The sequence below is a fragment of the Leptonychotes weddellii genome, chromosome 6, assembly GCF_054177405.1.
Source record: "Leptonychotes weddellii isolate Sample4059 chromosome 6, ASM5417740v2, whole genome shotgun sequence".
Lineage (NCBI taxonomy): Eukaryota > Metazoa > Chordata > Mammalia > Carnivora > Phocidae > Leptonychotes > Leptonychotes weddellii.
This window is the reverse complement of record NC_138374.1, coordinates 63,715,630-63,730,411: the sequence shown is the minus strand read 5'-3', so window position 1 is coordinate 63,730,411 and position 14,782 is coordinate 63,715,630. Positions and strand designations below refer to the sequence as shown.

The following is a 14,782-nucleotide window of genomic DNA, read 5'->3' as shown; positions in this document are numbered from 1 at the left end:
CCTGCCTATTTTTCTGGGCTTCCTCCGCCCTCTGCACGAAGGGGGCTGGTTTCACATTTCACCTGGAAGCTCTCACAGGGTTGTGGACCCACAGAGGTTACCAGCAAGGGCTGCCATGACCGATCCTACAAGATAAACCGCAGCGTCAACCTTACACGGAACTCTCAGTTCATATTCCTCTTTTGGTTCACTGCAGGAATGTTTCCACTGACAATTTTTAAGTTAATTTTTATGTTTGCACCAGACAGCTTTTTGTTTCCCTGGCCGATCTTGCAGTGCATATATATATGATCGTGAGGTCCAGAAATAGTAAGTGAGGAGGAACAAAGAAAAAAATGTCACATTCGCTAACAATGGAGGAAACTCAAAAGCAATGCTTGGGCTCCTGTCAACCTTTCAAGAATGGATCCCGACTAGAAATTGATTTTTCTAAATTCTCTCTAAAGCCTAGTGGCCTGAAATACTAAGTGGCAATTCCAGGTCAAGTGGTAAAAAATAAACTTTCCCCAGCCAGGAGTCCTCTGACCTTCAAATGAAAAGTTTCAAAGATCTGAAGCAGAATCTCATTTCAGAATCAAAAGCAGATCCTGCTCTTGAAAACAAATATACACCAAAAGCCTTATTTTGATCAAAACAAGGTTCTACTATGTTGATTTTCATTGGATGTCCTAGTTTTGGCCTCCTATTCTTTTCAGGGATCTTAATTAAAAATGACATGGGTCAGCCTAGAAAATACAGCTTGGAGTAGACACCTTTTGTGCTTAAAACAATTATAATCTATCGTTATCTTTTTGTGTGAGTGGGAGATACATGGTGTGCCAACAAAATGTTAAATCCTACATTGCAACAAATTCTAATAAAGCATTCAGTGTGGTTGTCAAAAAGGCCATTAGGAAAAAGGACAGCGTTATCCTGCCAGCCTTGATGGCTGAAAAACTGCAAAAACAACCCTAATTAGAGGAGCATCAGAAAACAGAAGAGACCTATAAATAACCTTACCAAAAAACAATTAAAAAAAAAAAAAGAAAGAAAGAAATAGAAAGAGAGATACTGGGTTTTTGGCTATGGAGACTATTATCTGAAAAATTAAGATGCTCTTTATATCTAAATAACGAAATTTTATATGGTTCCAATCACTCCATATAAGACTTTTGTGATGGGTAACAAAATCTTGATTCTACAGTTCACGCCAGCTCTACTACTCACAGGCTGTGTGCCTTTGAGCAATTTAATCTCTAGTCCACGCCTCAGTTTCCTCGTCTGTAAACCAGGAAGAGAGGGACAGCAGGACTCTGAGGATTACACGGGTTAGTGCCTGGTGCACATTTGCACTGGATCGCTGTTAACGATCTGGCTATGGCCCCCACCCCCGACACTGTTACCACCAATACCACGTGGAAAACTGAGCAAACAACAATGGGTAAGACAACACGGCAATTAACGCAGCATGGTACTGATGTAAGACTCAAACGGACCGAAGGGAGAGAACAGATAACCCTACGACATTACACACACACACACACACACATTTCTTATTATAATTAATAAAGCATAACAAATAAATGGGTTATTTAACAAATGGCTTTGGCAAACTTGCTAAGTATTTGGAAGAAAATCAATTGAGAGTCTCATTGTATATTACATTCAAAATAAATCCAGATGGATTAAAAACATGTTAAAAGAAAAAAAAAGGCACTACAGAAGAAGAAACAAATTCTGTGTTAACTTGGAATACAGATAGACTTTCTCAATGTGAAAGAAAGAGAGAGAGAGAGAGAGAGAGAGAGAAAGAAATCACCAAAGTGACAAACTGAGAAAAATGCAATCAATAAATACAAAAAGGTCATTTGCCTTATAAAAGATCTTTTTAAGCCCAAAGAAAAAAAATGGTAAGCCCAAAGAAAAAAAATGGGAAAAGGGATAAACAAAAATAATTAGATTTAAAAAAAAATAAACTAAAAAACAACCTCATTAGCAACTTAAAAACACGAATCAAAGCAAAGAAGCGTATTTTCGAATGGAAAATCAGTATAGCGCTCGGTGCTGCCAAGAGTGCAGGGAGAAGAGCATGCCCACACGCAGGCAGGGGGTGCAAACTAGTCACAGGAGCACCTCAGCAGCACCCAGCGAGACCCCAGAAGGTCACAGCCCTCCACCCTTGGATCGTCCCCGGGGAAAGCATCGTGGCTGGGGAGAAAGGCTACAAGGATCCTTGCAATGGTGATAAACATCTGCCACTGAGGGAATAAGGCTGAAGTCAGAGGTGAAAACCCGTGCCAGGAAATACTGTGCAATCATTACATGATCGCAGTTGTGAGGATTATCATGTCGTAAGGCCAGTCCCATGTCACTCGAGCGTATTAACAGGAAAACCCAAACCTATAAAAACCATACGCAGTATTTGTCCCCATTTTGGAATGACAGAATAAAGCAGAAAGAGGGAAAAAACAAAATACACTAACAGTGGTTAACCCAGTGATAAGATCATGAGTTATTCCTATTTTCTTCTTTATTTTTATTTCATATTTTTTATGAATTTGCTACCTTGAGTAAGGAGAGCGTAGATACTCAGAAAAACAATAAAAACGTTGTCAAATAAGGAAAGAAGTCACCAGTGGAATGAAAAAAAGTCAATACCAGTCAACCCTACGAAAGGACTTTCTAAAAATTTGTCTAGAATGTTTCCCAATCTTACTCTATTTTCCTTTCTTCACCATGCGAGCCCTTGAGAGTCCATCCATCTCCATCCGGGCCTGACGACATGAAACGAAAGCCGCGCAGCAAGCTGGGGCCAGGGTCACACCTGAACCTCTTCCTCCAGCCCCTTCTCAGCTCCAGCCCCTTTCTGACCTCCGGGCTCACAGCAGGCACACACCCCTGCTGGCCCTGCTGGCCCAGTTGGCCCCAAGGATTATCTCCCTTCCGTCTTACGACTCAAAATATTTTTCATCCACAGTGAAATTTCTTACACGTAGGAGGCACTTACTAGATATTTCTTAACTTATAGTTAGTGTTTTCAGACATCCCGGGCATGAGACACTAACATGCTATCCACACCAAAGCTTTCCCTGCCTAGCTCTGGTTGCTAGAGTTTTCCACTTACTTGTCAATAATAACAACTGTCTCTTTATATTCCCGTTTTTGTTATGTAGTTACTTTAACTTTTTTCTTCCTAAAGGCAAAACACTAATTCCTTTTCCTCTCTTCATCCCAGTAAGAGATGGGAGAAAGATTTGTTCTTCAGGAAAAAAAAAAAAAAAAATCTGTGACCTGGACTAGGTAAGAACTTACAGCCTGGGAACTCTTCCTAAAATACGGGTGTGTCTGGGTTTGGTATTCAAAGTATAAGAAATTGGAAGAAGTCTGCTTTTCTTTATTTTTTAATTAAAAAAGAGAGAGTCAAGCTCTTATTCTCTAGTCAGTGTATGATTTCTCGCATAATCTTGCAGATAGATATCAAGCACGTATCCTGCTCTCCCAGGATTCAGTCTGTTCTGAGCCAGGTAAGTAAAAATCAATTCTTTGTATTGATCCAGGGCCCAAAGCCAGAGTCTTCACCTGGAATTTCATTTGAAGTACTTCACTTGCCCTTTGAACATTTAAGTAGAAAGGTAAAAGCATTTGATGGGAAAAGAAGCAGAGAGAAAAACGTCATGTTCTCGGACTGCTCCCACCAAAACAACGGCCACAACAGACCCAGCACGGGAAGGAGGAACATTCCAAGAGGCAGGAGGAGAGAGGAGCAGGCAACGGGGACGAAGCAAAGGAGAAGGTGGGCTCTGAGGAGCTGGAGGCCCCCACCAGAAGGGAGGGCAAGCCCCTGCCAGCCCTCTGCAATCAGCACCCGGCCTCCATGGGCTACACTTAGAATTTCCAGCAGCTCGGGGCAACTACCAAAGCCCTCGACGGCACATTTTCGCTCAGCCCCAAATGTCAAAAAAGAGCAGGGAGGCAAAGGTAAGAGTGTGCCAACCAAAGAAAACGGCCAGGGCCGAGAGCCAAAGGCTGGTGCGGCACCGGCCCTAGCATGTATGGGGAACACGTCTGAGCTAGCATGGCTGGGGAATAGTGACAGGAGGCCAGAGGTTAGTGGGCCAGAGATCACACGGGGCCCACCAGGCCATCAGAAAAATCTTGTACTTTCCTGCTGGTGGAACAGACTTTTCCAGAAGGTTTAGACCTGCCTCGTGAGACAGGTCGACACGTTCGAATTCTACAAAAATTAATCAAAGTAGTAAGTCTATCACAGATTAAATGCAACCCACAGTACTTAATACAGGCCCTGAGGCCCTGATCATGTGGCCCCACCCACCATACCAGCCACACCTTCTTCCTTACCTGCTCCTGCCCGAGGACCGTGGGGCCGCAGTTTATCTGTTCCCCTCATCTATAATGTTGTCCACAGAACCGCCCCCCAACACACACACCCAGTATTCTCTCTGAAGTGACGGTGCCTTCTCGTCTTCCCATTTCAGCTACACGTCACCTCCTCAGAGCTCTGTCCTGGCCACCTGATCTCAAGTCAGCTCCTCATACTCCTCATAGCACCCCACTGGTCCCCTTCACAGAGCTAATGACATACATCTACTTGTTTACGGTCTACATTTCCCCCTCGCCTGAGGGTCTTGAGAGAGGAGAAAACATGTCTGTTTTGTTCACGACTACATATCTAGGATTTGATAAGTATTTGATGAATTAATGCAAAAAACAAGTAATATATAATCCAAAGGCAAAAGTTGGTTCTTTGAAAACATTGACTAAATTGACAAACCTTTTCCTATTTTCCTTTTCCTTCTCCTGGCCAAAAAAAAAAAAAAAGGGGTGGGGAGAAAGAACTTAAATAACTAAAATAAGACATGAAAGAAGGGAAAACACCACTGACCTTACACAATAAAAGGATTATAGGGGAATATATGAACAACTGTGTGCCAACAGATGAGATAAATGAAACTGACAAATTACTAAAAGAGAGGTTACTACAACTGACTCAACCAGAAATAAAAAATCAGCAGATCTATACAAGTAAAGAGATTGAGTTTGTAATTAAAAAGCTTCTTGTGAAGAAAAGCCCAGGCCACAGGCCTTCACTGGTAATTCAAATCATTCAAAGAAAAAATAAATACCAATATGTCACAAACTATTCCAAAAATCAGAAGAGGAAGGGACACTTCCCAACTTATTCTGACACCAATATTACCCTGACACCAAAATCAGACAAAGATATCACAAGAAAGCTACAGGCCATATCCCTTAGGAATACAGATGCGGAAATCTTCAACAAAATACTGGCAAACATATAAAAATCCAGCAATACACAAAAGGATTTGCATATAATCCTTTTGAATCCATCAACATATAAAAATAATCATACACCATGACCAAGAGGGATTTAGTCCAAGAACCAAGGTTGGTTTAACATCCAAAAATCAATTAACATAATACACTACATTAGTATGATGAAAGATAAAAATCACACAATCAGCTCTATAGATGCAGAAAAAGGATTTCACGAAATCCAACACTTCTTCATGGTAAAACACTCAACAAACTAGGAATAAAAGGAACTTCCTCAACCTGGTAATGGTTATCTGCAAACTCACAGCTAATATCATACTTTATGGTAAAAGATTGAATGCTTTCTTCCTACAATGAGGAACAAGATGAGGATGTCCATTCTCACCACTCCTATTCAACACTGAACTAAAAGTTCTAACCAGGGCAATTAGGCAAGAAAATGAAATAAAAAGCATCCAAAGTGGAAAGGAAGAAAGTAAAATTATATCCATTTGTAAATAATACAATTTTGTACATAGAAAACCCTAAAGAATTCACCAAAAAACTCTTAGAACTAATAAACAAATTTAGCAAGGTTACAGGATACAAGATCAACAGACAAAAATCACTTGTACTTCTATGCATTAGTAATGATAATTCCAAAAGTGAAATTAAGGAAACATTTCCATTTACAATAGCATCAACAAGTATAAAAATGCTAAGGTATAAATTTTTAAAAAAGAAGTGTAACCCTTATAGGCTAAACTACAAAACAATATAGTTAAAAAAAAAATTTAAAGGGGCACCTGGGTGGTTCAGTCATTAAGCGTCTGCCTTCGACTCAGGTCATTATCCAGATCCTGGGATAGAGCCCCATATCGGGCTCCCTGCTCAGCAGGAAGCCTGCTTCTCCTTCTCCCTCTGCCTGCCGCTCCCCCTGCTTGTGTTCCCTCTCTCGCTGTCTCTCTCTCTCTCTGTCAAATAAATAAATAAAATCTTAAAAAAAAAATTAAAGAAGGGGCGCCTGGGTGGAGCAATGCGTTAAGCCTCCGACTCTTAGTTTCTCTCCCTCTCCCTTGGCCTCTCCCACTTGTGCTCTGTCTCTCTAAAATAACTAAATCTTAAAAAAAAATTAAAGAAGATCTAGGTAGGGGTGGCTTAGTCAGTTAAGTGTCCGACTCCTCATTTCGGCTTAGGTCATGATTTCAAGGTCCTGAGATTGAGCCCTGTGTCGTGCTCTGCACTCAGCAGGGAGTCTGCTTGGGATTCTCTCCCTCTCCCTCCTCCCACTCACACGTGGATGTTCTCTTTCTTAAATAAATAAATCTTAAAAAAAGAAGAAGAAGAAGAAGAAGATCTAGGTAAATGGAGATCTCGTATTCACGGATCAAAAGACAATATTGCTAAGATGGCAATACTCCCCAAATTCATCTACAGATTCAATACAATCCCTATTAAAGTCCTAATTCCACTAATAAAGACAGTGTGGCACTGTCCTAAGAACAGATGGAACTGACATAAGGAAAAATGGAACAGAATTCAGAGTCCAAATTAATCCTGGTGAACTGACTTCAACAAGAGTCCTAAGAAAATTACACGGAAAGAGAAGAGTCTTCAACAAATGGTTCTGAAACAACTGGGTATTTATCCACAAAAGAAGGAATCTGGATTCGTACCTAACACCATATACAAAAATTACTTTAGACTACAGGCCTATATGTAACAGTAAAACTATAAAACTCCTAGAAGAACACACAGGAGTCGATCTTTATGAAACTAGGTCAGGCAAAGTCTTCTTTGATACACCACCAAAAAGCATAAACAACATAAGAAAAACAGATAAGCTGGACTTGTCAAAAACATTCATGCTTCAAAGGACACCATGACGAAAGTGACAGCATCTACAGAATGGAAGAATATACTGGCAAATCATATATCTGATAACAGGCTGGTATGCAGATCTTACGAAGACATCTCACAACCCAATAATAAAAACACAATTAAGCCAGTTTAATAATGGGCAAAGCAAATGAATAAACATTTCTCGAAAGAAGATATACTGATGGCCAGTAAGGACATGAAAAGATGCTCAACATCACCAGTCATCAGGGAAATGCAAATCAAAATCATATAATGCTTCACACCTCCTAGAATGGATGAAATTGAAAAGACCATAATTGGTGCTGGCAAAGATGTGAAGAAACTGGAATCCTCATCCACTGCTGGTGGAGATGTGCAGCTGAGTCTGGAAAACAGTCTGGTAATTCCTCAAAAAGATTTATATAGAATTACCATATGACCTAGCATCTCTACTCCTAGGTGTAAGCCAAGAGAACTGAAAACAGATGTCTACCCAAAAACTTGCACCCAAATGTTCAGAGCAGCATTATTCACAATAACCAAAAAGCAGAAACAATCCAAATGTCCATTAATTGATGAGTAGATCAACAAAATGTGGTATATCCATCCAATGGCATATTATTCAACCATGAAAAAGAACGATACATGCTGAAGTGTAGATAAACCTTGAAAACATTATGCTAAGTGAAATACGCTAGTTACAAAAGACCCCATATTATATGATTCCCTTTTTAGGAAATGCCCAGAATGGGCAAATTGATAGGCAAAGAAGGTAGGGTAGTGGTTGCCGGGGCTGGGAGGGACAGGGGAATGAAGAATGACTGCTCAATGGGTATGGGGTTTCCTTCTGAAAGGATGGAGATGTTCTAAAATTAGATTGTGATGACTGGTTGCACAATCCTGTGACTATAACAGAAAAAGTTGAATTGTGTATTTTAAATGGGTGAAGTGTATGGTATGTGAATTATATCTCAATATAATACAGTGATACACGGTATATCACAGATGGTCCGTGACTTAGAATGGTTCAACTTATGATTTTTCAACTTTATGGTGGCGCAAAAGCAATATGGGTTCTGTAGAAACCAAAGGTCGGATTTTTAATTTTGACCCTTTTCCAGGGCTAGAGGCAGCATGCAGTAAGATCTCTCATGATGCTGGGCACAAGCTGGAGTCCCAGATCCCAGGAAACCACGAGATCACGAGGGCAAACAACCAATACACTAACAACCATTCTGCACCCACACAGCCATCATGTATTTCCCTTTCAGTACAGGATTCAATATATTGCATGAGATCTTCAACACTTTATTATAAAATAGGCTTTGTGTCAGATGACCTTGCCCAACCGTAGGCTAACCTTCAGTGTTCTGAGCATGCTGAAGGTCGGCTGGGCTGATCAATGATGGTTTGTAGGTTAGGTGTATTACATGTGTTTTCCACTTAGCATACTTTCAACTTATGATGGGTTTATCAGCAGGTAACCCCAAAGTAAGTTGAGGAATATCTGTAATGTGTTAGGTGCTTACCATTATATTTATATAATGACATTTTCCCTTCCTAAATGTTTATTTGTTGTGCTGTGAAAACAGGGTTAAGTTATAAATAAGAAGAAGGCAGAGTAAAGACTTAACTTTGGGAGTCATGGTAGCTGTGCATCAGAGCCCTCTCACTATAAATATTTCCATGTGCTAAATATGTATAACAAGGAATTTATATGTAGTTCAGAGTGACATCAAATTATGGTGCATATATCTTTTATAAGGTTCAATCACTGGAAACCTTTCCAACTGTAAAATGCAAAACTGGCCACCCCTTTGGATCAAAACCATCCTGCTCCCAGGACAGCAATTCCCATAGTGCACTAAGAAGAGATGGGCTCAAGAGGCAGAAATCACATACTTACATTCCTCAGGACCGGAAGTGCCAAGTGCTCAAAGGAAGTCAGATCCACCACATACTGCCCAACCCGGCATTCACGTTTTCCGGGCGGAGGCTCTGACCTGAATGAAAAGACAGGGCAGTCTCTGTTGAAAGACCCCTGTACTGATTTTTGGTTTGTAGCGACTCCAGTGAGCCTGTGGCCTCCCACATATGCTAAGTCACCCTTAAAAATCACCTACACAAGAAGGGGTGGTACCCAAAGCTAACCTGATTCCACGTTCTCTCCTGACAACAGGGCTACCAACAAGAGTGCATACCACCACCACCCCCAGGCAGGTACCTTGGGGGGCTAATCCTGACGCTGCAGGGAGGCAGCACAACAGAAAAGTGGCACAGGAAACAGCACTATGAGTTACAAAATGCTAAAAATTCATTACTCGGTGGAATAAGTTTTAAGTGAAATATGATATTTTTATACTTTCTCGTATGATGGTTTCAATCTCTGTTTTCTTTGAGAAATCCGTAAAGGCCTAAGATTCTTCAAGATAGAAGGGATCATTTGGCTCAATCCTGTGCCCAGGGAGAATAAAACAACATAGAAATGAAATACCAGTACCCAATTCTAGACAAAACTCCCCGCATGCCGGATAATGTGACAACATCAAATCCTATTCTTCTCCCTCCCTGTCTGACTTCTGCTGTGTAAAATCCATCGACAGGCACACCAGAGGATTTTAAAACCTCACTGGCTTGCTGGATCAGTGTTGTTTTTCCAACTCCTAAAAAAACAAAACAAAAACAAAAGAAAAGCCCGTTAGGAACCACTCCCTTGCTAGAGGATGCACAGCACTCACTGACTCTGAGAGCAATCACCGTGGGGAGAGAAATGGGCTGCACATGGATTTTATGAATATTAATTTCACTTCAATTTTGATTGCTCCAGGTATTAAAACTTTTTCATTTCAAGCATAATAAAAATATGGACTGGATCTTAAAGTTTTATTTTGAAATTCCGAAACACCATTAATTTTGTCACATACACAATCCCAGGACCAAATGAGTGGCTTTGTGGTGACAGCAGGTGCAATTTGCATCCTCTGAGACAAGCTTCTAGAACTAGGTTTACTCTCCTCCTTGGGTGGCCACACTCTTTCACCAGGAAGTAAAACTGGTCATGCTTGGGTCTAAGGCTGGGCACCTTAAACTGGGATTTCAACCTTCCAAACACTCTAGACCTATACTTAATGGGGGGAAAATCCTTTCACTCCCCAATGGACTTACATTGCTATGTCTCCCAAAAAAGTCTCTCTTAAATACCACTAATACCACTAGAAATAGCAGTTTTAAATTTTCTCACAAGAGCCTGTGGCCTCCCACATATGCTAAGTCACCCTTAAAAATCACCTACACGAGAAGGGGTGGTAGGCACAAGAAGGCAAGCCAGTAACCCCTTCTATGACCTCCTCCAGTGTCCCTAAGCATTCCCCTGGCTTGCCCCCCAACCCTTGCCCAAATTACAACTTCTGCACCTCCACCCCCTCATCCACCTGGCCTGTTAACTACTCTGATGGACTCTTATGTGTTTGCAAGCACCAACAGGTGTGAGCTAATAAAATAAAACTCATCGCCAGCCTTGTGGAGCCGGGCACTGTTCTAGCATGCTCCACAAGCATTTCCTTGGTTAAATCCTCACAACGCCCCCTCTGGGGCACTTACCATTCTTGTTCCAGTTTTACAGATGAGGCACAGAGAGGTTAGGTAACTTATCCAGGCTTACACAACTAGTAAGGACCATACATGTCAAGAGGGGCCTTTGTGTGTCACCATGGCTTCGTTTCTATGAGCCTTGTTCCATACACATTGAAGGCAATGGCATCATAATGACCCAAAAATGGAACGGGAAGCCTCCGACAAGTCTGCAAGAGACTATTTCAAGATACCACAAGGTTGTAAATCACAGTATTTCTACAGCTGCTGACACAGAGTCACCAGGGTTCCCCAAGAACCCTTTTAAGCTTCCTTGAGATCAACTATGATCTGTTCTTTAATAAACCTCTCCTCCCAACTTCACACCAGCAGACAATGGCGGCTGGCCTTCTGGAACATGAACAGCAACCCAGACACACGCTCCCTGTGGCTGGAAGAGAACCGGGTAGGCTTTTCATCCCAGCTCCATCCCCCAGTAACTGCTGCTTTAAGAAAAGTCACTGAAGAACCTGGTTAATGCAGGCCAGTGGCACTGGTGGGTATGTAAGTTGGTACTTTTCTGAAGGGCAACTTCAGCGTGCCTTCCACAGCACACAGCAATTCTATCGCTACGAATTCACCTTCAGCAAAAATCTGACCACAGCACAAAGATATAGGAAACAGTATATTTTTTCCTATATATAGGAATGTCAGTATTCATTGTAACAGCAAGATATGGAAAGCAATCTATATGTTGATCAGTAAGGGAGTGTTAAATTATGGTGCCATGTATATAATGACATATAAACATGCAGGAATGCCATGCAGCCATTAAAGATAATACAGTTTACCTAGATTTATTAGCACAGAAAACAGACCACAATATATGGATAGATGGAGAAAAAGCAGGTTAAGACATAGCAGGTATATACAGTATTATTCCATTAAGCTTAAAAAAAAAAAGTGAAGTATATGTATCTACAGAAGGAAATGTCGAGAAGGAACTGGGAAGGTTTACAGCACTTATTTCTGTATATAGCAATTCCATGTGATTGTCACTTTCTTCTTTAAAACTTTGATTTTTTTTCTTTTTTTGGTCTTATAGTAAGTGGGTATTACTCTAAATGTAAAAAAAAAAGGGGGGGTACTCCATTTTGAAGGAGATAACACAGAGCAGCTATAATAAAAGGGGGCACTGCGTGTCCTGCATGTTGGATAGGACACGGGAAAGCAAGAGGAGGTACTGGCTCAAGCCCCTTCCTCGTCAGCTCTAGAAATCTTCTTTCAGTTAATTTTTCACCTCTATCAATTCAGCTGCTACCCTCGTGCTGTCTACACTAAGAGGTAACCTATGCTGAAGGAGACCCCAAAATGACAGGTCCATACCACGCAGAGGCAAGACGAGCAGGTCAGAGAGCTCCAGAATCCTTTTGGTTCTAGTTCTCTCATAAGGCTGACCTAAGATAAAGATTCAAGTGCAGGTAGTTTAATTTGGAAAGTGACCCCAAGACCCCAAGGGAAGTACTGCATTATCAAGCCAGTTACCTGTGTGGGTAGCGAAGCCCACTGGGGAATCCCTAGGGGACAGTTTTAGACACAGGCCTCAGTTCTCCTGTCTGAGGGGTGAGGAAGTAGGGAGTTTATCCACCAGCTTCCATCTATCATGGGTTCGGACATTCCTGGGGGACAGGAATCCCCTGGCCCCTCAGGCCTGCCCCGCGCACAGGCATAATAGAATTCAGTGACCAGAGAAAGCCCTCCAAGATCGGTCACAAGTTGGACTGTTGGAAGTTGGGAAAAATGCTAAGTGCCAAGGACACACTGGTGGGGCACTGACAACATACAGAACAAAAAGCAACCTCTTTGCGAAGATATATTACCTGATGATCTGAATATGTAGATTAGATTTAGACAGCAGGCAGAGTTTGAGACGGAGTTAGTGAAAGAAAGAAACTATTAAAAAAACCTGACAGTAACTCCAAAGGGGAAAAAAAGTTATACATAAAAGGAAAACTATAGATTACTGATTACATGGCTTTTCTGTGATTAGCTTTCACATGTATTGAGCTAATCAAAATTATACTGTAACTGCACTAGGAAGATGAAGAGAAAGAGAGGGTGCCTAGGTGTTAGGACAGGCTTAGAAGAGCTATATTGTAGAATTATTTGAGTCTTTCAACTGTGTGTACATAAAACTTTTATGAAAAAGGAAACGGGAAGAAAAACAAGTGTTGACCTGGCCAACCTCTGTCCCCAGCCACTTCCAGGACCCAGGCAGGTACTAACACAGTAACAGATCGCTTCTCTTATGGAACACGTAAATGTCTTGGGGCCAGCCTGCTGAGCAAATGGCATTCCCAGTTTCAAATAAAGGACTGACAAATCAACTTTCAGAAGACAGTCTTTTGCAAGGTTAGGGACTACTTTGGATGTTAGAAATTCCTCAAACCACTCTCTTCACAACTTCCCCATTGCCTGGTAAAAATGAAATTCCAAAGTCTACAATATTAAGTGTCACCTTTGCTACCTAAGGCAAAACAGAACCATTAAAATAAAGTGGAAGACAACTCTAGGCCCTGAATGACAATCTTTGATACCTGAACGCTCCACTAACTTAAACATCAGATCCACCTTAAAAAAGGAGCTGAAGAAATAAATCACTTTCTCCACTCCAAGCCCACCTTTCTGCCTTAGCCCATCTGATGCCGCCACCACCACCTTCCTGAGTCACACCTGATACATGTGTAGGGCCGTTGTTTAAAGAGCATCTCCTCCTCCAGTCTCTCATTTGAATGAATACTATCCCATCCGTTCACAGCCCCACGGGGTTGGTTGAAGGCTTTACCCAATGACTGGCGTTAGAGGGGCCAGGCACAGACACATGATCTGAGAGGGGCTTCTCATCCTGCAGCCTCATCCTCGCAGGAACCTGGGGGGTGGGGGGGAGGTTTCATCTTTAGTTTCATTATCCTTCAAGCGGAAATCCGTGCTTCCTTCCATTATGGATGTAGGCCAGAGCCACAGTACCGGCAGCACGTGTCACTATCAACAGAAACCGGACGCCTCCATGTCAATCACGGTGTAGCAGACATCCTGAAGTATCGTTCGTGCCCATCACAAGCTCAAAACTACGTAGTTACACTGCTGCCGCTGGACCCCGCTCTTTAACACCTTCGCAAAGAAGCCCGCACACTGCCCAACCACAATGTTCTTTTCCTTACTGGCGTCGGCCTCATTCCTAATCCTACCTTTTGTACTTAAAATCGCGCTTTCTGAGAAGGGACACGTAGGCTTCAAACCAAAAAGCCTGTAATTTAAGTTGGGAACTTCAGGGTCCAGCAGCCAGAGCCCTGGAGCTTTATAAAGCGGCCCCTCCCCAAGAGCACCCGCCCGCCTACGCACGCAGCCCCCCGTAAGCGGAGACCTGGGCGGGGTTACCTGGGGGCCCCGTCAGGAACACGTGCCTGGCCATTACGGTGCGCCCGGGTGGGGGTCGCGGCCTGGGTTCCGCCCCTCACCGTGCCCCAGGCCCCGCCTCCGTCGGCCGGAAGCACCGCCTTTGCGACCGCGCATGCGCCTCAGGTCCGCGCGTGTACCTCCGCCGTTCGCATCGCTCGCGCATGCGCTTTCGGCTCTTGGTCTCGGCGCGTGCGGACGTCCTCCCCTAGAAGGGTCGGGAGGGTAGTGGTCAGGTTTTCTCTGGGTCCACGTGCTACATGTTTGACCCCCGATGTCTGGCTCACGCGGGGTGTCTCCAAGGAGAGGTGCGCGAGAATGTCTATTACTAAGCCGGTGCTACGGTACCTGAGCGCGGTCCCCGGAGTCCTGCCGCTGACATCCGGACCTGCGAGCTGAAATTCCCCCAGGCTGAGGGGACAGCCCTTCTGCAAGTTTGGTCTTGGGACCCTTCCTTCAAAGGAAAGAGGTTTTTACCGATTCGAACTCTGCTCAGCGCTGTCAACCATAGCTGCCAGTAGAATTACCTGATTAAACGTGCTTGATGCCTGGGCTCCACATCCCTAAAATTCGGAGTGTTTGGTCTGGAGTGTGTCCTGAGTATCTGGATGTTTTTTTGTTG

The 14,782-nt window shown here is 42.8% G+C and overlaps 1 protein-coding gene across 3 annotated transcripts in view; it reads right to left on the bottom strand.

Moving 5' to 3' along the window:
* Nucleotides 1-14,284, bottom strand: part of NTPCR (nucleoside-triphosphatase, cancer-related) — a 30,061-nt gene extending 15,777 nt beyond the window's left edge. The window contains exons 1-3 of one of the 3 annotated variants that reach the window (XM_006745094.3): nt 14,143-14,284; nt 9,635-9,797; nt 9,041-9,137 (exon numbers count right to left, since the gene is read on the bottom strand). In XM_006745094.3, the coding sequence (XP_006745157.1) occupies nt 9,041-9,137; nt 9,635-9,797; nt 14,143-14,176 (294 nt within the window). In that variant the 5' untranslated portion in view covers nt 14,177-14,284. Of the gene's footprint in view, nt 1-9,040; nt 9,138-9,634; nt 9,798-13,437; nt 13,609-14,142 lie in introns of those variants that run through there. The other 2 variants (XM_081824291.1, XM_031041047.2) reach the window with 2 other exon arrangements.
* Nucleotides 14,285-14,782: the final 498 nt, after the last annotated feature.